The sequence below is a fragment of the Colletotrichum paranaense genome (assembly GCF_030867605.1).
Source record: "Colletotrichum paranaense strain IMI 384185 chromosome Unknown Scaffold_7.1, whole genome shotgun sequence".
In the NCBI taxonomy this organism is placed as follows: domain Eukaryota; kingdom Fungi; phylum Ascomycota; class Sordariomycetes; order Glomerellales; family Glomerellaceae; genus Colletotrichum; species Colletotrichum paranaense.
The window spans coordinates 405,500-425,866 of record NW_026848965.1 but is presented as its reverse complement, the minus strand read 5'-3'; the positions used below and the strand labels follow the sequence as shown (position 1 = coordinate 425,866).

Here is a 20,367-nt window from a genome sequence, read left to right as displayed (position 1 = left end):
CTCATCCCAACCTGTTCTCCCGCCCCGCTCCGCTTTGCCTGTGACAGAAAGGTAAGAAGGAGATGAGATGCGCTATTCTGGGTCACTGGAACTATGGTCCACCGTACACGGCTACGGCTGTTGGTCACCACTGACAGGACGGTCAAAGACCATGGGATCTCGAGACTCTGGGAAGCACCTGACGGCTTTCCGGCACGTTGGCACAGCCTCTTGCTGTCATTTGCATTGACAATTGATGATGCAAGAGTGTGTACGGAGTATTCTCAACACGAGCATGTCGGATTGCCATGTCACACCTTGACTACCTACCTACATTATCCAACTCTGCTTGGACTGTCTGTCCTGATGAGGTACTTCTATGATCTAGGTATCTAAGGCGGGCGAGAGACAAATACAGTAGAGCAGACAAGAGAAAGAGAATCCAGACCGACGTTGATCATCCGTCCATCGTTACAAGTTACTGCGGATATCCCTCCACTTTATTCTTCAATGAACACCCCCCCAATCTTTTTTATATTGGAATCGTCACTGGGTCCTCGGCTGTGTCGTTGTCTTTTGTCTCCAGATGGACAATTTGTCCGGATACTGCTTTCTCTCACACCAAATCTGTCCAAGTCTATATCGCGTGGTTGTTTTTTTTAGAGCATGTATCCGTAGAATCCCATCCTTCCCCCCCTCCACATTTAACCTTCTCTTCGCGTTGCATGCGTAGCATCCGGATGTGTTACTTTTTCTTGCCTTCCCCTGGCCGTCGGTTCCTGTTTGGGGGCCCAATTCATCTCCATCCCCCGTTCGCGTCCCCTCCATCTTAAGCTCCATCTCCATCTCTCCATGTTCCGTGCTCTCCCTACGGCCCCAAAAAGCCCCTACGAGCAATATCATATGCATGAGTAGCCCCGGCACTAACCAGGGCGCACAACAGGACCCTTGGCGATTTCCTGTTTCCATCCATCAAGCGAGTCCAGGCCCTCGTTGGCATCCGGCCCAGAAGCTGCTGCAGTTGGTGCTGCACCTCGCAACTCACAGCTGTCTGGCTTCCGTTTACATCGACTTACACCTCGCATTCCGTATCATCCACCTGTCTACTCTACGTACTGCCTACGTGCCCGTACCTTACCTACCATACCTTGAGCATCTCACACCCAGCCATCCAATCATCCATTCCTTCGTCCACTCACCATTGGGATGCTCACTCCATCTCCGGGACCTACCTTACCTTACCTTTCCACGACGTGCATAAGGTGCCTTGGGTTCATACGACAGGGCAGCCGTCCCGGTCTTCATAGAATTGGATCTCATCATCGCTATTGACAACAACCACAACGCCGGCAGAACACCAGCATCAGCCCCGGCCACTACTTCGTACTCCACTTCTCACGCAAACCAGCCGGGACAGGTCCCCACATAGACGCGCTGTGTGTGGATTCCGGACTCTCGTTTGTTTCCTCCGAGTCTCGCTGCCTCCTTCTCACCTGAACTATCCGGCCACTGCCCACTTCATCTCACTCACAAGTTACAACTGCCCATTGCCCAGCGAGGTGCCAGTTGCCAGTGCCAGCACACCTCTCTCACATACATTCACATCGATATCCATTTTCACGAACCATTTAGTCCGACGAGCGATAGTCCAAGTCTACCTCACCAGCCACCCATTGCCTCGCTGCTGCGCTGCTGGTCGCTAACAAGCACCACACCGACACACCGTCGATCCACTACTGCCAACCACAACTGCGCTACAGGCGCGATACCCTCTGTGCTCTGTCTGGTGGCTGCTGCCATCGTGGTCTTCACATCTCCTACCAACGGAGGAATTGAGCCTGTGACAACAACCTGGCAGACCAAGCACCAACACGGCACACCTCGCTCGCTCTCTGCCAATCCGATATTACAGATATGTCGAGGTACCTTTTGGGGTAACTTGTAAGTCCCATTCATTACCTTAATTTGAGTGTCCCCGTTCCACCTCGCCTTACCAACCTTCTCTTCTCCTTCCATTGCCTTGCCTTACACAAACTACGGAGTACGGGCCCAGCTCTATTGCCTCGCTTCCTCCCTCCTGGCCTACTGTGTACATGGCCTTGATTGAGGCTTGGGTATCCGTACTTTTCGGCGTACTGGGCAGCTGGGCTTCGTCCTGCGCTACGGAGTACACACCTTCCTCACCTTACCTAAGGTACTGTGGGCAGGTACCTACCTACGTCTGCTGTGGGAGGTACAACCTTCCGTTCACTGCAGCTAGGAAGGTCCAACTGGATGTGGCATTAGGCCTGGATCGCACTTACTACTTTGGGCGACTCGTCCCTGCCTCGAAATCGATGTGTGGCAGGTGGGCGCTGTACTCTGTACTTGGTACCTGCTTTCAGGCGGTCTCCTGCCATAATCCCTTCCCACCCTTCTTCTTTCCCTCCAATAATCGCCATCGTCACCATCCCAACCTTCCACCACATGTTTTCATTCGCTTTGGTCTTCTAATTCCTCTCGATTTCTTCAATTTCTTCTTCTCCATATCCCATTTCTTTTACGCCCTTCTTGTTTCCTTACGCCCTCCCAGTCCCGCAACCTCCTCCCCGGGACTTGCATTTTTACTTGCTCTCCTCTTCTCGACTAGAAAACCCGGTTGAGAACTTCCGTCAACACCTTCTTCAACCCGGCGGAAGAGAGAGAGAAGGGGAAGAAAAATCAAAGAGGGTAAATCTTGGTACTAACCCCGGCTCTCGGCAGCTAGATAGCTTGTCCGCTGTCTCGTCAACACAAATACTTGTACCTAACGGATACCTTCTCAACGTCACGCTCCGTCTCCGAACCCGAGGCCTCTCGATATTCCTCTCTTTCTTCAACTTTCACGGATATCCACCCAGGTCACAAGCCTTCACTTCCTTGGTTCCCTCCGTCCAAGGTCTCACTTGTGGCGGCGAACCCAAGGCGAAATCCACTCTGTCATCCAGCTTCTACCACCTCACCTCACCCAGGGCCGCGCCTGTCTTGCCTCTCAGATCGTGGCACAGCCTGCCTCTGCTTTGCAGTCAAGCCCACTACTCGCCAGAAAAACCCCCGCCCCACCAGCCCTCGGCCGCCGAGTATCCTACAAGTCCTTGACTCTTCCTTGACTCGGCTACCAGGGACTTCGGAGTGGCTTTTCGCCACTGAGCAAGTCAGCCGACCCCACCACGACTCCAACTGAACAGGGCCCCTCTGTACCGCCCTGTGGTCCTGTGGGTTCGACCTGCAACCCCGGCACCACGAGCCTTTGGGAACGCACGCTTTGCACGACACCCCCCGGTCTCAGCGCTCGAGACCCCTACCTCCCCCCGGTGCCACCTGCATCCAGCGAGACCCAGAACCTTTTAGACGGGCGGGTAATCGCCTGCCAGACCACTCGCGTCTCCAGTCACTGGTGTCTCGCTCCAACATCTTGGTCCCGAAACGAGATCTCGTGTCTCTGGCTGCATCTCTCTTGTGGACTCCCACTTTCCTTGCGACGTACACATCGAGGTACCGCACCGTACCGGGCCTCCAACTTGCCACGGGAACGACGCCGACTGCGTCCCAGCTACGACGTGCAAGTGGCATATCTGGCAAAGGTATGAAATCATTAACCCTTTTTCCCGGATCATGAATTGTAAGTTTCTATTGTTTCCTTTTCTCTTTCCTTTCCTCTTTCCTTTCTCTTTCTCCCTTTCTCACCCGCGCAGGGGGGGTTTACTTTCCCTTGTATTATTATTCCTGACATCTGACTTTCCCTCCTCTGAATAGTCCACACCATGGTTGGTGTTGAGAAGCCGCCCCTGCCAATGCGGACCGCAAACGAGGCAAGAATGAACGAGGTCTGCCGAGAGGATGACCCGTTCTACTGTTTCCTGCTCCAGGCGACATTACTATACTACCCATTGTTGTTGTTGCTGGTCTTCGTCATCTCGGCCGCGACACACAGCATATTGACGACACCGAAAGACGACGTGGACGAAGAACCTTTGGGCCCAGGCGGTAAGCGACTACCCGTGTCGAAGAAGAAGAAGCGCCGCGATGGAGAAGAACCCAAACGCAAACAATATGGTCCGATACTGTCACCAACATCCCGATCATGGCTCACCTGGATCTCCGTCGTCGTATTTTTGACGTTCGTTGCCAATGCCGTCGCTCACTTCAGCTACGTTATGGGAGAACTCGAGGGCGTCATCAAGGGACATAAGGAGTCCCAATCCATGACTGTAAGTTATCCCCCATGTATACTCCAACCCGCAGGCTAATTTGGAACAGGTGTACCTCATTGGATCGCCGAACCTTTACCTATACCTCATCACGACACTATTCGAATGGAACGAAAGTCCAACGATAGCTCACTTCCTCACCTGGGTTCTCTCTCTGATTGGCGAATTGGTCATTTGCATATGCACTTTGCTTAAGGCCGCGGACCCGAGATTTGCAAGCGACGAAACAACCCAACTCGAGACTAGAACGCTGCATATATCTAAGTGGGATTTGACTGACGTCGTTCTCTACATCATCCGCATCGCACTCACAACGTGTATGCTCAGCATCTACTGGGCTGCTTGGGTCCACACGCCCAAACAGGAGGCAGACAAGACTGAGCTGCAAAACTCGTCTCAAGGCGCCGAGGAAACGACGCCTTTGCTTAACGGTCATCGGACGTCGTACAGCAGCCAAAACGGCCGAGATTTGAATGGTCGATCAGTACGAAGCTCTAGGAATGGAAGTACCGTCGGCAACACTAATGGTGCGGCTGAAGGTGGTAACATCACCAAGGACTATAAGGAGCCGGGCTTCTATCGACCTGACAAAGCACCGCAAACGACATGGTGGGGTTACCTGCGAAGCTACACGATGTTCTTCGATTACCAGTGGCCCAAGAACTCTCTTTACCTGCAGTTTCTCTATGCACTCTGCGTACTCCTCTTGGTGGCACAGCGTGCCATCAACGTAGCTGTACCAATTGTTGTTGGATGGCTCACGAAGAAGTTAACCCTCGCAGAGGCTCCGTGGTATATGTTGGGCCTGCTCATCTTCCTACGGGTTTTGCAAGGAGGAGGCATGCTTCTGGATGCGACACGAGCCATCTTATGGGTACCAATCTCACAAAACTCGTACAGGGCTTTGACGACAGCAGCCTTCGAGCACGTCCATTCTCTCAGCCTGGATTTCCACCTCGGCAAGCGAACCGGCGAGGTTTTGTCCGCCCTCAACAAAGGCGCGTCTATCAACTCCTTTCTCGAGCAAGTGACGTTCTCGGTGGCACCCATGATTCTCGATCTGCTCTTGGCCGTTGTGTTCTTCTGCTGGTACTTTGACGCGACCTATGGCGCGATAGTGAGCTGCCTAACTTTCTGGTACCTGTTCCTCACTATTAGGATGGCACAGACTAGGGCAGACCAGCGAAGGCTCATGTCCAACGCCGATAGAGAAGAAGAGGCCGTCAAGAACGATTCCATTACCAGCTACGAGACGGTCAAATATTTCAATGCCGAGCAGTGGGAGTTTCAACGATACCGCAACGCTATCGAGGCATACCAGGACGCTGAAAAGCAGGTAACGTGGGGCGTCAACAAGATGAACGTCATTCAAGCCTTTGTTTTCATGGCTGGATTCACTGTGGTCATGGTCTTTGGAGCTTATCAGGTCACCCATGGAGGAATGGATGTCGGCAGATTCCTGACCCTCATGACCTTCCTCAACCAGCTGCAGGCACCTCTGAACATATTCGGATCCTTCTACAGGACCATTCAACAGTCAATGATCTCGGGCGAGCGTCTTCTGGAGCTATTCAAAGTCAAGCCCACCGTGGTTGATGACGCCGATGCCAAACCCTTGCTTGAATGCAACGGCAACATCCGATGGAACAAGGTAGCGTTCAACTACGATCCAAAGAATAAGGCCCTGAAGGATCTCGACTTCGAGTGTAAGCCTGGCACCACCACGGCGTTTGTCGGCGAATCTGGCGGTGGAAAATCGACGGTTTTCCGCCTCATGTTCCGGTACTACAACACATCCTCTGGAAGCATCGAGATTGACGGTCAAGACGTCAAGAACCTTACTATTGATTCGGTCAGACGTTACATCGGAGTCGTCCCCCAGGATACCACAATGTTCAACGACACCCTGATGTATAATCTCAGATACGCCAACCAGTCAGCCACTGATGAGGAGGTGTTTGAAGCATGCCGGGCTGCCAGCATCCACGACCGGATTATGTCATTCCCAGAGAAGTACAACACAAAGGTCGGAGAGCGTGGTCTTAAACTCAGTGGTGGCGAGAGACAGCGAGTCGCAATAGCACGGACAATTCTCAAGAACCCCAAGATCATCATGCTGGATGAAGCAACGTCAGCCCTCGACGCCCACACAGAGCAACAAATTCAAGATCGGCTTGGCCACCTTGGTCAGGGCAGGACACTTTTGGTCATTGCGTAAGTTTCACCTTTTCCGCCTCACAGTTGGTTTGTTTTTTTCTAACATAGCTCGCAGACACCGCTTGTCGACCATTACGCATGCTGATCAAATCATTGTTCTCAACAACGGCACCATCGCTGAGAAGGGCACTCACGAAGAACTCGTCAACGCCAACGGACGTTACGCCTCGATGTGGGAGCGACAAGTGCAGGCAGAACGTGCCGCTGAGAAAGCTCGTGCTGCTAGTAGGAAGGCACAAAAGCTCCTTAGAAAGGCGAATATTGGTGGCCTCAAGAAGCAGACAGATGGACATTCGGATGGATACACTAGCCTTGACTCCTCGACTATCCTTCCAGGCAGCTCAGGGAACAACTCCAAGGCCGGCACTACGGGTGAGGACTCGTCCAGCTCTAACAGCTCTGATGTCGAGTCGGTACACAGTGCTCACCACGATTCGGATCACTCTGATCACTCGGATCACTCACACCATTCGGATCGCTCACATCATTCTGACCGATCGCATCACTCTGATCACTCACATCATTCTGATGACTCGCACCATTCTCGACGACACTGATTCTTCCAGCCAGAATCTCTACAAGTGTGACAAAGGCATGAATTTGGCTACCTATGCTTCGTTGCTGGCGAAAGCTACTTCTCATCAGCCACATCAACACACACCACCCATCGTCACCATTTCTCACTAATCCCTAATCTGCGGACCTTCAAACTGTACCGCACATTTCCCTTCACGAACACAACAAGGCTTGGGCCTTTTATGACTCAGGTTTTAACGGATTAACGGCTTAAGATTGCATCAAACCGGCGACTCGGAGTTTGGAGTTCACACATTTCTTTACCCCTTCATCATCAGGATCCCGAAAACACAAAAAAGGACTTTCACGAGTAGAACAAAAAACATTGACCCTGAGAAACGGTCTCTCGGTCAGGCTCGGTCGGTTACTCTTCAGGGGGTGGGGGGTTCTTTTTCTCGATTTCTCGCTACCAGAAACGCTCTTTACGGACACACGGCTGCGACACACCCATCCAGCGTTGACAACACACTATGTGTCCTCACAGCAGCGACAAGCGACTTGTCTCTTCTCTCTGGATTGGACAGGGCATTTTCGGTATCATCAGCATCATTATACAGGAGAGACCGCTTCTACACTAATCATGGGTTCCCAGCAATAAGATTTTGTTTTTCGACTACAAATCGCCACCTGCTACCATGGGCAGCGTGTTCGACATTGCATCGCAGATACCAGATTCTTTACATTCGACGAGGTCTACCTTTTTTTTTCTTGTCCCAGGTTAAGTTGGGTGGCCAAAAGGGGTTGGATCTCGAAGGTCGTGGGCCGGATGAAAACGGCCTCGGACAGCGGCGGCAGACCAGCATCATTCTCATTTTTTTCCCAAATCCCACGCGGTCGCAGTGGGTGTAGATGGACGAAGGATCTTCCCTTAATTGTGGAGGAACCATCAGCAAGTCTACTTCGCATTTTTTCCTAGTCACAGTATCAAAGACCGGACAGGGTGGATGAGGAAAGAGAGACGGCGGGCGGCTATTCAGGCCAATCCTCTCTTGCTTTTTTATGGAAGACTGTAGCTACTACACTCGGTAGCTTCGCGGCAACCCAAAGGTCGAGGTCCATAGACGGTAGCGATCCCCGCGCAAGGTGGCCTTGCGCCGGGAGCGATCCAATATTGCTCAATGCTCAAAATAGGTTCAAAAAAGTCCTGCGTGTCCAACTGTACGCATCTGACGTGAAGACTACACCGGAAATGGAGCATACAACTGGATTGAACCAGTAGCTACTGTTCTGAATCGTTGGTATGGGTGTTTAGACAGTATTGACTATAAGAGGAACAAACTTTGGAGACTCCGAAGACATCGAGACATTCTTCTCCAGTGTAAGACCACATACATAACAACACACCTCTCTACCTCCCCGCCTCCCTTCGCACACGTATAGCAGAGTTTTCTAGTCTACTCGTTCGCGATACTTCCTCCCAACCCATCATGAGTCTCTCCGGATCTTGTCGCTGAACCTACAGCCATAGGCCGGGAAATGTCTCAGTCTGGAAAGAGTCATCTCCCGTCTTGTGTTCGTTCCCAGAGGTACTAAAGCGGTATGAAATCACGAGGGCGGGAGGGAATGAGTGAGACGTGGATTCGGATGTCGTGAGCACAAGGAGCACGAGAGCCCAGTGGGTGTGAGACCGTATTCAGGCGGTGTGGGGGAGGATGCCGTCAAGCTGCCTGGTTGCGCAGGAGGAGGCGCCGTCATCGTCCACAGACGCACATCTGTCTCACTTCGTCTGCCTCCGCACTCGCACCCCTCTCGGGACCACCACTACCACCACCATCACCAAGGCCACAAACGCCTTGACCTCGGCTCATAGTCGCTAAGCCTCAGAGATGCCGATTGTTTGCAGAAGTATTCCCGGTGCTAACCGATCAGCGATGACCGACACCCGAGGTCGTATGCTTTCCAATGTCTAGGTATTGATTCCTTGCCTAAAACCGGTCTGACAATGACTGTCTCCAGTTAGTGTCTCTCTGGGACTCATCGGGCACGTATTGTGCCCTCGGCGCATGACCGTTGATTGCACCTATCGCACACAGTTCGTAAGAATGTGTGCAAGTCAATGCGGTAAGGAGGCGCGATCCCAGCACGTGTCGCGATTCAAACGCTCTGCACCCCACGTTTCGGCAACTGCTGAGCCACTTTTCTCGTTCCAAATCGACAAACTATCGCGACTTCGGATAGCGATGAATGGGTGCTCGACATGTCCTGGTGTCTCCCTCCGTCTCTTCGCAGTAATTGGGTATATCCGCCGGTTGTAACTTTAGTCGTAGGCGAAAGATTCGATGGCAACCGACAACACCTACGGTGCTTCAATTTGCATCCTCTCCTTGCTCTATTCTTTGTCGAGAGTTTCTATCATGCGCGGCCATTGACAAGCCTGGCCTGAGGCGCAGTGCCGTTGACTCCGGTAGCGTGGCCATTGGTCTTCTCGGAAAGAGCCTTCCTCTTCTCGGCCTCGTCGTCGACATCAGTGACTTCTGCATCACTGCGGTCGTCCTCAGCGATGTCGTAGCGAAGGAATCGATAGGCAATGCGGAAGATGTAGAAGAGCCAGAAAAGATTCAGGGCCTGCAGTGATGACAAAAGTCCAAGAGTGATGTACTGCGACAGCGTACACTTATATTGTTGAGTGGCCCAGTTCAATTCGAATGGCCCGACAGTAGTGTACTCTGTGAACAGAGATAGAATGATCTTCAAGTTGATGAAGTGGCGCAAGTAAATCCAAACGCACATGAAGAGGAAGAAGTAAGGACCGACGATTGGAGAATCGATGTAATTCAGTACCTTGGATGTCTGTTGAATGAGTTAGCACTGCCTATAGCTCCCGGACCAGCCTCTTCTGGCTTTGTGGCCTCACATGGAATAGCGTCTACTTACAGCAAGAAAGAAGTCACTGATGTCGTGAGTGGAGTACACTGCCAGTCCCATATAGGTGAAGTGGAAGCGGTAGCTAAGAGCAATCAAAGAAAGACTGACAATGTGATGGCCAACCAGCTCCTTAAAGTCTTTCCGGGGTTTCTCCATACCCAACAGCAAGACGATTGCTTGTTGAGCCCAGTAGGCAGCCTGGAAAAGATAATAGAACTTGAAGCCAGCCTCATGTGTCATATGCGGGAAGTCCTCGTACATGCCTCGGGTACTGTAGTACCAGACGGGCGTCTTGCTCATGACGTACAGACCGGCAGGTCCAAGACAGCCAAAATAAATGGCAGTGTACATCTGCTCCATAAAACGAGCTTGCTTGCCACGCGAGCGGATTCCGGCGGCGCGAGCAAGTGGCCGCAAAAGTTCTTGCATGATGAATTCCCGAGTAAAAGTCAAGACGACGGTCCAAAATGCCACAAAGGCGATGTCCCATAGCCCCTTGCCATATTGAGCAGGGGCATCAGGATTGACCGGGTCGGATGGTAAGCGGTATGAGAGAAAAATAAAGCGATGAAGCGGGTTCGAGTCGTTTGGCTGAACAATATAAAGGGCCAGAGTAAGGCCAATAATGAGGGCGGGCACGAGGTACGTGTGTTTGGTCATGGCTTGTCGAACTCGAGCGAAGCCGCCACGAGCTCGCCGGCGCTTCGAGGGACGTTTTGTAGGAACAGTCTATAGTAGGCTAGAGGTTAGTTGAATGTTGGACACAGCCCAGTATCTAGGAACAAGGCCCGGGGCGACTAGCAAAGATGGGATCCGGGGGGGGGGGGGTAAATTACAGGTATGACGGAGGTGTTGTCTCGGGCTGTTGCAAGTGCCGGGCCTGTATCGCCAGCGCGGATGTCTTGGCCAAGTGCGCTTGACTTTCGTCGTCGTGTTGTTCGTGACGAGCTGGGGGCGTGGTCGATAGCAGAATGCAGTTGGTCGACAGAGGTATTGAGGAGAGGGAAGGGTTCGGAGTCGGCCATGGTGAAAGAGGGACGCTTCTGACAGCGTCTCGGGTGATTTAAAGCAGTCGGACGGTGGATTCGGAGGGCAGGACGGCGGGATGAAGTCGCAATGAAGTAAGAGAGGGGAGAAAGCCAGCGAGTTTGAGTTTGGGAAGCTGTCGGCGGGTGCGGAGGAGGAAATCCGGGCCAGTTAGTCGTGGGTTGGAAAGGAGCTCCCAGGTTCTGATTTATTAGACGTCAAGAAGGTCAGGGGGGCCCGCTGTCGATCATGGAAGTTTGGTCAAGGAAAGACAGGGCGAACGTGGTCGGCGGGTCAGTGGAGCTGTTGAAGAACAAGTGCGACGGGGGGGAAACTCGAGGTCGGACTCAAGGTTGTTCCTTGAGTCTTCTGTGTTTCGTCGTGTGAATTCGTCTGACCGAGGGGCCAGTCGTCTGTTTTCCATTTACCACCGCAATGCGGTCAAAGAGCAGGAGGTGGAACAGCGAGGTGATAGAAGGACTGGCTGGGTGAGAAGGATGTTCAGTCAATCCCCGGGGGGGGGGGGTCAGACGCTGGTTTTTCGTCAGAGCAAACAAGTGCAGGTGCCGTTGATGAGATCAAGCGCATGGTGGCATGTTAGGAAAAAAGAAGGATTCATTCAAATGATCAAACCGGGTAAGGGCCACGGAGATGGAAAAATAGGAAGGGGAAAAAATTAAGATCAAGTAAGGATCCAAGAAATTCGCCAAGAACCGTTTAGGAGTTGATGGTAATTTGACCAACCGAATGGAGACGGGAGCTACTGACGACAGCCAACGAGCTTACACCAACTTCAGCAAGCTATACAATTGCAGTAAGGTGCTACAGGTGTCTCGATGGCAAAGCTGCACCTCGTAGCAAATGGTTGCACACGCCTGGCCGGAGGCGTTGTTAATCTGCCGGTTCCTGCTTGGGGGGGGGGGGGTACCGGTGCGTGCCCCATCTTACCCGCGATGGCCCCCTGCTCGGGAATCGGGAGACCTGAAATGCATGCTGGAGTACGAAGTACCCTATGGGTGGTAAGGGTCGTAGAGGGACCTGGAATACATACTTACCTGAGTTAAGGTACCTCCTTTCTGGGACGATCTATCGGGCTTGCATTTGGCGTCCCCACTGCAGGAGAGATGCGACTGTTGGTTCTTGCATCTTGGGTGCTTGGCCACGCCGTTGTTGTGTAACTTGTAACTTGTTGTAACTCAGCTCGATCGCAACCTGATGCAGCCAGCACCACCCCCTTCTCTTCTCTTCCCTTCTCTTACAGCGCCGTGCTGTTGCATCGTCTTTCCGCCTTTGCAGTCATATGCCCGCCCACGCTTCACAATGCCTCCACATTTCCAGCTACACATGCAAACGCAACAGCGACGTGGACAACGTAACCAGGGCCATCCCTCTGGATCGGACAACATGGCATAGTTGAAAAGCACTCTTCCCCGTTTTCCCCCAGCCAGGTCACCTGCGAACAGAGATGCCCCCGGCTCGCACCTAGGTTTCATAAAGCTCAAAACCGAGTGCCTTGGAATCTGACCCGGCCAGACAATGGCACAATGTTGAGCTGGCAGCCATGCAAACGAGTCAAGCCAGTTCTGCGATCGAGATCGGATTCAGAATACCATACCCCGTAACCGACAAATTGTTATGGCCCAAGTCGACGGCGACGATGATGCTCCAGGGCATAGAGCTGTGGCATGAGCGCGATTCCTCCTTCAGGGGGTAATGATAGGCAAGGCTGCATAGCTACAGCCTCTAGCAAGCCTCACCCGGAAGCTTCATACTTGTTCATGCCTGACAGATTCCCCAGAGTGACGTACGCTAGATTCTTCTAGACTGTCTTCTCTCGCTAATCAACAATTGTTATGTACAACAACTTTGGATGATTGTCGTGGCGCATATATCGACTTCCTCTGCCATTCTCAAAGACTTGCGATGACGAGCATCGACCAGGCCAGCCCGCTGCCATTGATTAGCGCAGCTACATCATTGTCGGCATCACGGCCACCTACACTGCCTTCGCCTTGGATCGAAACACATCTACCGGGACCAATCCACCGAGCCTATGCGTTGCGTTCTACAGATTCGTGCCACTTGAATAGAAAATCAATCTGCAGGTCGTTTCTTGTTGAGGCAGACGAGTTGCAGTCTTCAGAAACGTCATTCCACTCAGTATGTCCAGTTGGACACCATCTCAGACTTTCAACCCCGCCAAATGACACGCCAGGATGCTGGCCCCGCCGACCCTCTCTCACATGCCACACACTGAGGAATGTATGCATTCCCGCCCCCGCTACGGAGTATGACTACGGAGTACGGAGACGGATACAGCCTATTCGTACCTTAACCCGATGGCCTGGCACGCCCGGTATACCTTGGGAAAATCGTCATCTAAGTCTCTCTCAAAGTTTCCGTAGTCTTCATGGCAGCATCTCAATCCGCCTCGGCTCGCTGCTCTGGTGCCCAATGGCCTGCGTAGGTGGCATAGCACAGCTTTCCTGAAGATCTCGGAGTACGGATACGGTCGGGATAACACCACTTGCACAGCCTTCGGGGTTTTGCTATCGTCCTGCAGTCAAGTCCATCTTCCGCCGCTGTCGTCGGGGGCTAACAAAGGTACAACCTTGTGCACTTACAACGCTCTGTCGATGTTTGCCTTTGAAGAGTCACCGTCAAGAACGAACGAATGTCCTTCGCCATCCGCCGTAGTCGAGATTGCAACATAACGGTGGAGGGCCGCAGAAATCATGCTGCTGACGCATCGTAGCCATCAGCCACGACGGGGCAAAACTTGGCGAAGCCCTCTGCGCCCTGTTGTACGTCCTCTGTCATCTTCAGCAATTTGCTGGAGGCATCCGAGAGAGAGAGACACTCCCCTGAGCGCCAAGGTGGAATGCTTCTTTCACGCCACTGAGACGGTTCCAGTCATCCACTGTCAAACGGCTGCATTCGCAGATCTCTTGGCCCCGTCGTTCTCGCCCTCGACAAAGGACGCCCCAAATTTCGCCCATGCTCACCAGCAATGCCCGAGGGTATCCAGTATTTCAGGCCGCTCGTCTGCCAAGTCCAGCCTTCAGCCCCATGGACTCTCAGCCGACCCCCCTTGAACCTTCAAATGAGAGTTTATCACAGCCTCTCTTGCAGTTGCCAAGTGCCAAGACCCAATACAGTGAAAGATTTTCCCGTCATATTGAAAACGGAGAGTTTTCACGGGGGTGCTACTGGCCGCACTTTTGCTGTCTCTCACATTCGCTTCGCCGTTTGCCGGTGGAACACCTCGGCGATCTCTGGTGGTAGTAGTGGTGGCGATACAACACGCTCCTGGAGCTCCTGACTACGCGACCTCCGTGTCATGTCTACTCCGAGTACCAGTCAAGCAGATGAAATAAGGTCTACGGCTCGGCCTTGCCAAGTGGCATAGGCTAGGCCAAGGATACAAAGGATACGAGAGATAGAAAGATAGATGCTGCCACCTCGGTGAACGGCAAACGTGGTCTCAACTGTTGACTACTGTGCAGCTCTTGACGTTCGTGATTTACAACTATGGATGTCAACTATGATTCTTCGAGCATGCATCATTCTGACTTGGTAATCCAAAAAGACCGTCATACAATTCACGTCAAGCAAGTGTACTCCGTAAACAAGTAATTTAGAAAAGTTTCCATTGAACGTATTGAAACCATTGCGGCTATCGCTAAATCTGCCTCTCACCACCTCATGTCCATCCCCCAAACGGCCCCTGGTACTGCGCGCTTCAACCACCTCACCACAGTTTGACTACGGCTCGCAGATATCTCTCCACAACATGAGGCCCCATCTCATACAGCGCGCGCGACTTGATCACCATCTCCTGCTCTGAGAGGGAGGGATCACCTGTTGGCCAGGCTGAAGTACATACAAAGCCGCCAAACGCCGCGTTTCTATACGCTGCATCCGCCCAACTGTAGGCTTTCGTTCCGTATTCCCCAAACATGTACATGAAACCACAATTGGGTCCCCTCCTCATTATTCGCAAAAGATTTTTGGTTTGCGCTTCCTCGTGAGGGCGTTTTCCCCAGTCCCATATACTCCATCTGCAATATACACTTTGAATTTGAACAACCAATCGAGAATCGTGCCAGAGTCATCCGTTCTCCCGTAGTAATGCGCTGTTATGCTTGCTCGCGATGCAAAAGAGTCAGAAAGCCACGGCGCCACGCTTTTGAATAATCGACAAAGAAACTCGTAAACCGCGTAAAACTCATCATCAGGGCGTAGGCGGCGCATTTGGTGAATGCGGCTCAAAGTCCTGATGTTGAGTTCTTACTCCAGGCCAGAGAGGTGGTCTGCTGAGCTGAAGAGTGGCAGGCTCTTGACTTTGACCTGCGGCAGGGGACCGACGAGAGAAATTGCTTTGCGTCCTTCCCAGACCAGCCGCAGCTTGAGGCGAGAGTGCAGAGGCGTCGCTAATGGTTCTGCTGAGACCCGGTTGCTCCTGGTCTTGCTCCTCTTCCAATAGTTGGGCCAGTGCCGCTCCCTGTCTTGGTGGCGCAGGAATGACAGTCACCGGAAGGCTATCTGTCTCGGGAGTTGGTCGCATCTTCTCTCTGATCTTCTCGGCCTGCGTCGCAGCAAAGTCCTCCAAACGAGCCCGGAGATCCCATCTACCCGCATCATCGTGACCTCCACGCACCTCGGGCTTTAACTCGGTGTGGGCCATCACCTCGGCTGGTGGATCGCGAGCAGTGCGGCGGAATAGTGGATTGGCCACTAAGGATCTCCATCCATTGCGGTTCTTCTCTGTCATGTCCTCCTGGGCCTCTGTGTCGATTTCAACGGTCTTGTGCGTTGCTTGTCTTGGCACGGGCGCTGCCATTGAGAGCTCGTCGTCACTCGTTGTCGATTCGCTCCTAGATGATGTCGAGTTACTCCTCGACACGGCAGCTGCAGCGTTTCTTTGGTTCGCAGCTCGGATGACTGCCTCGGGTGTCCGTGAAGTTGTCTCTGAAGGCAGCTGATATCTTACGGCATATACGGTGCTCGCTGCGCTGGCTGTGTCTGTACGGCTGACGGGCGTCACCGCGGGTGCGGGCCGAGAGGGCCACATGGGCGGACGCAACAGACCGCCCTTTGATCTCTGGCCGCCTTGATTGTTTGTTCCCGAGTTGGTGTGGGCGTGGTTAGAGCGATATCTGGAGGCGATTTGTGTCATGCCTGGCCAAAGGTTGCCTCGCTCGGCCGAGGAAGGACCTTGAGCGCCAGAACCACCCTGAGGTCCGTCTTCGCCACCGTCACCGTCCCTACCACCGTTTCTGTTCTTTCTCCTCCTAAGCCATGGGAACTCAGACGCCGAGACTTCCAGCATTTCATCGCCGTCGAAAATCTCGCGTCCTAAAATACCGTCCTTCTTCTCTTCTCTTTCCAATGCCTCAATCCTCTCTACCCATTCCCAAACCACGACACTGGCGCCTGCAGCACCGACCCAGCGAACGTAGTCTCCCCAGACAGCGAATTCTGGCTGTGCCATATCCAGTACGAAGAAAACGACTGGGACAAGGATGGCGAAGAGTGATAGTGTAGAGACCAGAATCATGTTCTTCATCAAGGGATGGTAGAAGGCGTATCGCTTCTTCATAAGTGAATAGTAAATGACCCATGCGGCGTATAACAGGCCGAGGGACAGTTGAAATAGGTAGCTGAGAGCGGGAACGGCGTCCACGAAGCTTCGTGGACGGGCGTTGCCATTGCTTCCGCTGGTGGGATACTGGAAGCTGTTCAAGGCGCTGAAGATGAGGTTCAACGTAATCAGCGCAAAGGCAGTCCACTTGATAATAACCTTTTCCCGCTGACGTGGGAAGAGTCGGATGAGAGTTTGGGCTTGTGCAAGCCACAAAAAGGTGTCTGAAATGAGGCGAATGACTTTCAGTTCGGTTCCGTCCATAACCTCCGACTGCATCTTTTTGGCGTCTTGAATTGACCACTGGTACTGCTGCTCGGCAACTTTAAACGTATCGGCGCTTGCTATGGTGAGAGAAATTGCAACGGTGACGGCGGCCACCTTCTGCAGCCATGGTCGACCTCCGATGCTGATTCCATTCGATGTTCCACCACTCGTAAACCCGCGTCGGCCGAGATATACCACTCCACCGTCAAGAAATGATCGGGGAGTAATGAAAAGCATGATCACAAGCATGTATGCTGTTACTGTCGTCGCGGCGAGGGCGTAGCAGACGGGGAAGATGGAGGCGAAGAAGGGGTCACGCAGGTCGTTGTATTGTACCGCGCCTCCGGTCGTGGTTTCTTCATAGTTGATGCCATTGTTCGCAATAATAATAGGCGCGGCGGTCGCGATTTTCGCGGCTGCTGCTCCAGCGGCGCCCAGAGAGGGCAAGGGACTCGCGGCTGCGGCGAGATCTACCATGATGGCGGCGCCGACTCGTCGGATGCTTGTCGATGAAGAACAGAGCGGCCAGCCGCAGGCGAGGATCGAAAGAGGCTTCGTCCTACTCGCGAACACTCGCCATCGAATAAGCTTCGCAGTCGTCGGTGGATTCGCAGTGTTGATTGGCGTAGGCGTCGAGTTGTTGTCGTCGAGCGACGCGAGTTCCGGGACTCGGTCGGGCGGATGGGTGCGGCGAGCGTCGAGGATACGAGTCCAGGCGTTCTGAAGTCGCGCACAGAGTCGTCGAAGGGTTGAGCAGTTGGTTCGAAGTAATCGTCAATGTTCCAAGTTCTCCCAGGCGAAGACCAAAATAGCCAAAGGTCACAATCGAATTGTTAATAAACCGGGTCGAGGTTGAGGTTGTCGGTAGAAAGCGTTCCAAGAAGGCTTGCGTGTGGGGGATGTGGGAGGGATCGCAGGCTGGGCGCCGAGAGATTTTGGGAGGACAAGAGAATACGGGGGAGAGAGAGGGCAAAAGAAGGAGGCCGGGGGGAAAGGAGAGTGTAAAAGCTACTTCCGGGGGGCTGCTGAGTCGCCGTAGAGGGGAAGGCGGCGTGCTGAATGGTGTGTACGGTGTTGCGCTTTGTTAGATTGGTGCTGGCCAGATCTGGCTGTTCTTGCTCGTCTGGTGGAGTCGTAGACCGTCTCGAAAGTGTTTTGGAATAGCAAGTCGGGGGGACGCGGATGGATATGGGATAGAATTGGGGGGGAGCAGCGACTCTCCCAGTGTCATTCTGATTCTCGAGGGGGGTGCCGGGGCGGTACGTGGTTTTGGTGCGAGGAAGGCGAAGCACACTGTAAGCCGTGGGACTGGGATTATCTACACACCCTCTCCGGCTCTGCGTTTCCGCTAACTGTGCTCAATGCTATCGGATACAACTCGGACCATGGTGATTGTACGTGGATGCCGTGGCATGAGGAGTGGGGCTCATGTAGCCCTCATCTCCAGCGCACAGTCGCTGTACTGTGAATTCCCGAGTCAGAGGGACCGGCTCTCTCTCAAGAGTTGTCACGAAGCACTGCGCGATCGTGTAGTGACAGCTTGGCAGACCCGACGAGATTCGGGGCGATCTACAGACACCAAGAAAAGGGTCCTTCGCCGTTTGGCAAGAAGGCGTGTGAAGAAGCTTCCGACTCTGCATGGCATTGCCGGACGCCATTCCGCAATCCATCGTCGATCCGTGAGGACGCTGGCTCCGGCTTCGTGGGATTGTCAGATGGGAGACAAAATACGCAGTATTGCGTACCTACCACAGTACAGTAGGTACGACACGTGCTATCCGACACCAGGGTATGGCTGCGAATAATTGATTGACTTGCTTCCAAAGAGGCACCAAGTATGAGATTCAATACCGTCGCATTGAAATTGCAGCGAGAAGGCGTGCAAAGACCCCGCCTATGCCCCTTCTTCGTCAGCTTTGCACTGTGAGCACTCAGGACGAGCGCTGCCATCGAGATCAGACGGGAGGGGAAAGTTGGTGGTAGAGAACAAATCAGTCTGTCGGCTGTCGTTCACGTCCTGCATCGCGTGGTATGACAGAAGGCTCGTTCAAAAAAGCTTCTTCGCGGGCTGTCACGAGTCCTAGCAGTGGAGAGTCCGTCGTTGTCTAATTGAGGCTGGCATTCGACTATTGAATTATCGTTGGGCAATAAGGAAGAATCACCCAGGCGCGCCACCATCTAACGGATTCGGCAAGCAGAAAGCGGTGCTGCTCGATATCCGGCGACAATGGGAGAAGTCAACTCGGTACTGTTCTGGAATACCTCGACCAGCGTGCCAGGTGAGCCAGACAAGTGGACGCCGCCAGTCCCGTCAGCCACCTGCATCGTGGGTGTCCCTACCTACAAAAATAAGTAGTAGACATTATCCAATACAGAAAGAGTACGTACTCTGGGGAGTACGACACTGTACGCCCAGCGCTAGTCAATAGCAGGCTGCATCGCCGTGCCCACCGTTGAAGTGAAGAAAGAGCGTGTCCGTGAGGGTTGGCTGAAGCTGGGAACGAGAACGGTGCGGTGGTGCGGTGGGTGTCTAAGCCTCCTCGTCTCGAGGGGAGCACCCTGACACGGAGAAGGGCAGCCGCGCTGATCAAGTACACAATTCAGATGGCCGGCCAGTCGTCTCTTGAGTACTGAGCTCGGAGCGTTTTGTCTTGGCTCATGAAACACGGAAAAAGGGTAAAAGGGCTGACCAAGAGTGTAACCCCTCGACTGGTACTCGACTCTCACCCTGTCTATTCATCACTCGTTACCTTTGTACTTTTTTCTTCTGAACTTGATGAAAGCTTGAGGGGGAGCGGTGACATCAGGAAATTCGGTCTCATCGTCGCCTATCGTGGCTCTGCCAACTCTAAATAAAATAGAGGTGAGAGCGTATCCGTAGTTTATGCTTGTGATCGCTGTCGATTTAATACGGAGACGGAAGAATTGAACGGACGGACGGTTTGTGCTACCAAGACGGAGAGGAGAACGGAAGGAGTCCCAGTGCTGACAGTCTTCCAGGGCTGGCTTGCTTCGGCGGCCACTGAGCTGGATGAGGAAATGATGAAAGGTCAGCGCTGCGGAAGGATCCCACACTGTGCCAGGGTCCCCGGGCACGGCGTTCCCTCTTGCAACCACGCCCCTTGCCCCGGGCTCACCCATCCGGTCAAGGGACGTCCAATGAGCAGAGTCTTTGGGCGAGAACTGCGGGTCATCCGCAACCCATGGACGCGGGCCAACGTCCAAATGGGTGACTGTCCGAGTACGTACCTGTGTTGGAAATGAGCAGGGGAAACTTGTGCAAAAAAAACCACCACTGACAGGCCACCACTAAGCAGGTCCTTTGGCGGCGTAGCCCTGTCTTTTGTGACGGATATGAGGCGCTGGGATTGATTTTTCTTTTGCTTTGGAACAAGCTTCCCGTCCGTCCCTTCTCGGCCATTTGCATCGTTCCCGAGTCCGCAAAAAGGGGATCAAGAGCTCAGGCCAACGGCAAATCCTCATCGACACAGGGGTTCTAAAAAGTTTTCTGGGTGTTGCTTGTTTGGAAGGATGCTTGATGTGCAAGTATTCGTACGAATGGTG

The 20,367-nt window shown here is 53.2% G+C and overlaps 6 protein-coding genes across 6 annotated transcripts; 2 read left to right on the top strand and 4 right to left on the bottom strand.

The window, feature by feature from the left end:
- Positions 1 to 2,315: 2,315 nt before the first annotated feature.
- CPAR01_08930 (uncharacterized protein) lies at positions 2,316 to 3,096 on the top strand (the record flags this gene model as incomplete). Its single annotated transcript, XM_060493197.1, has 2 exons — positions 2,316 to 2,550; positions 2,609 to 3,096. 2 exons carry the CDS (start codon positions 2,316 to 2,318, stop codon positions 3,094 to 3,096), a joined length of 723 nt encoding a protein of 240 aa, XP_060347327.1.
- Positions 3,097 to 3,761: 665 nt separating this feature from the next.
- Positions 3,762 to 6,982, top strand: CPAR01_08929 (ABC transporter; the record flags this gene model as incomplete). The annotated part of the gene is made up of 3 exons (XM_060493196.1): positions 3,762 to 4,208; positions 4,258 to 6,422; positions 6,481 to 6,982. The coding sequence occupies 3 exons, from the start codon at positions 3,762 to 3,764 to the stop codon at positions 6,980 to 6,982; spliced, it is 3,114 nt and encodes a 1,037-aa protein (XP_060347326.1).
- A 2,371-nt stretch (positions 6,983 to 9,353) lies between these two features.
- CPAR01_08928 (TLC domain-containing protein) lies at positions 9,354 to 10,891 on the bottom strand (the record flags this gene model as incomplete). The annotated part of the gene is made up of 3 exons (XM_060493195.1): positions 9,354 to 9,791; positions 9,876 to 10,595; positions 10,703 to 10,891. The coding sequence occupies 3 exons, from the start codon at positions 10,889 to 10,891 to the stop codon at positions 9,354 to 9,356; spliced, it is 1,347 nt and encodes a 448-aa protein (XP_060347325.1).
- A 2,422-nt stretch (positions 10,892 to 13,313) lies between these two features.
- CPAR01_08927 (uncharacterized protein) lies at positions 13,314 to 13,629 on the bottom strand (the record flags this gene model as incomplete). Its single annotated transcript, XM_060493194.1, has 2 exons — positions 13,314 to 13,487; positions 13,537 to 13,629. 2 exons carry the CDS (start codon positions 13,627 to 13,629, stop codon positions 13,314 to 13,316), a joined length of 267 nt encoding a protein of 88 aa, XP_060347324.1.
- A 1,497-nt stretch (positions 13,630 to 15,126) lies between these two features.
- Positions 15,127 to 17,280, bottom strand: CPAR01_08926 (uncharacterized protein; the record flags this gene model as incomplete). Its single annotated transcript, XM_060493193.1, has 1 exon — positions 15,127 to 17,280. One exon carries the CDS (start codon positions 17,278 to 17,280, stop codon positions 15,127 to 15,129), a length of 2,154 nt encoding a protein of 717 aa, XP_060347323.1.
- An 887-nt stretch (positions 17,281 to 18,167) lies between these two features.
- Positions 18,168 to 18,443, bottom strand: CPAR01_08925 (uncharacterized protein; the record flags this gene model as incomplete). Its single annotated transcript, XM_060493192.1, has 1 exon — positions 18,168 to 18,443. The coding sequence occupies one exon, from the start codon at positions 18,441 to 18,443 to the stop codon at positions 18,168 to 18,170; it is 276 nt and encodes a 91-aa protein (XP_060347322.1).
- Positions 18,444 to 20,367: the final 1,924 nt, after the last annotated feature.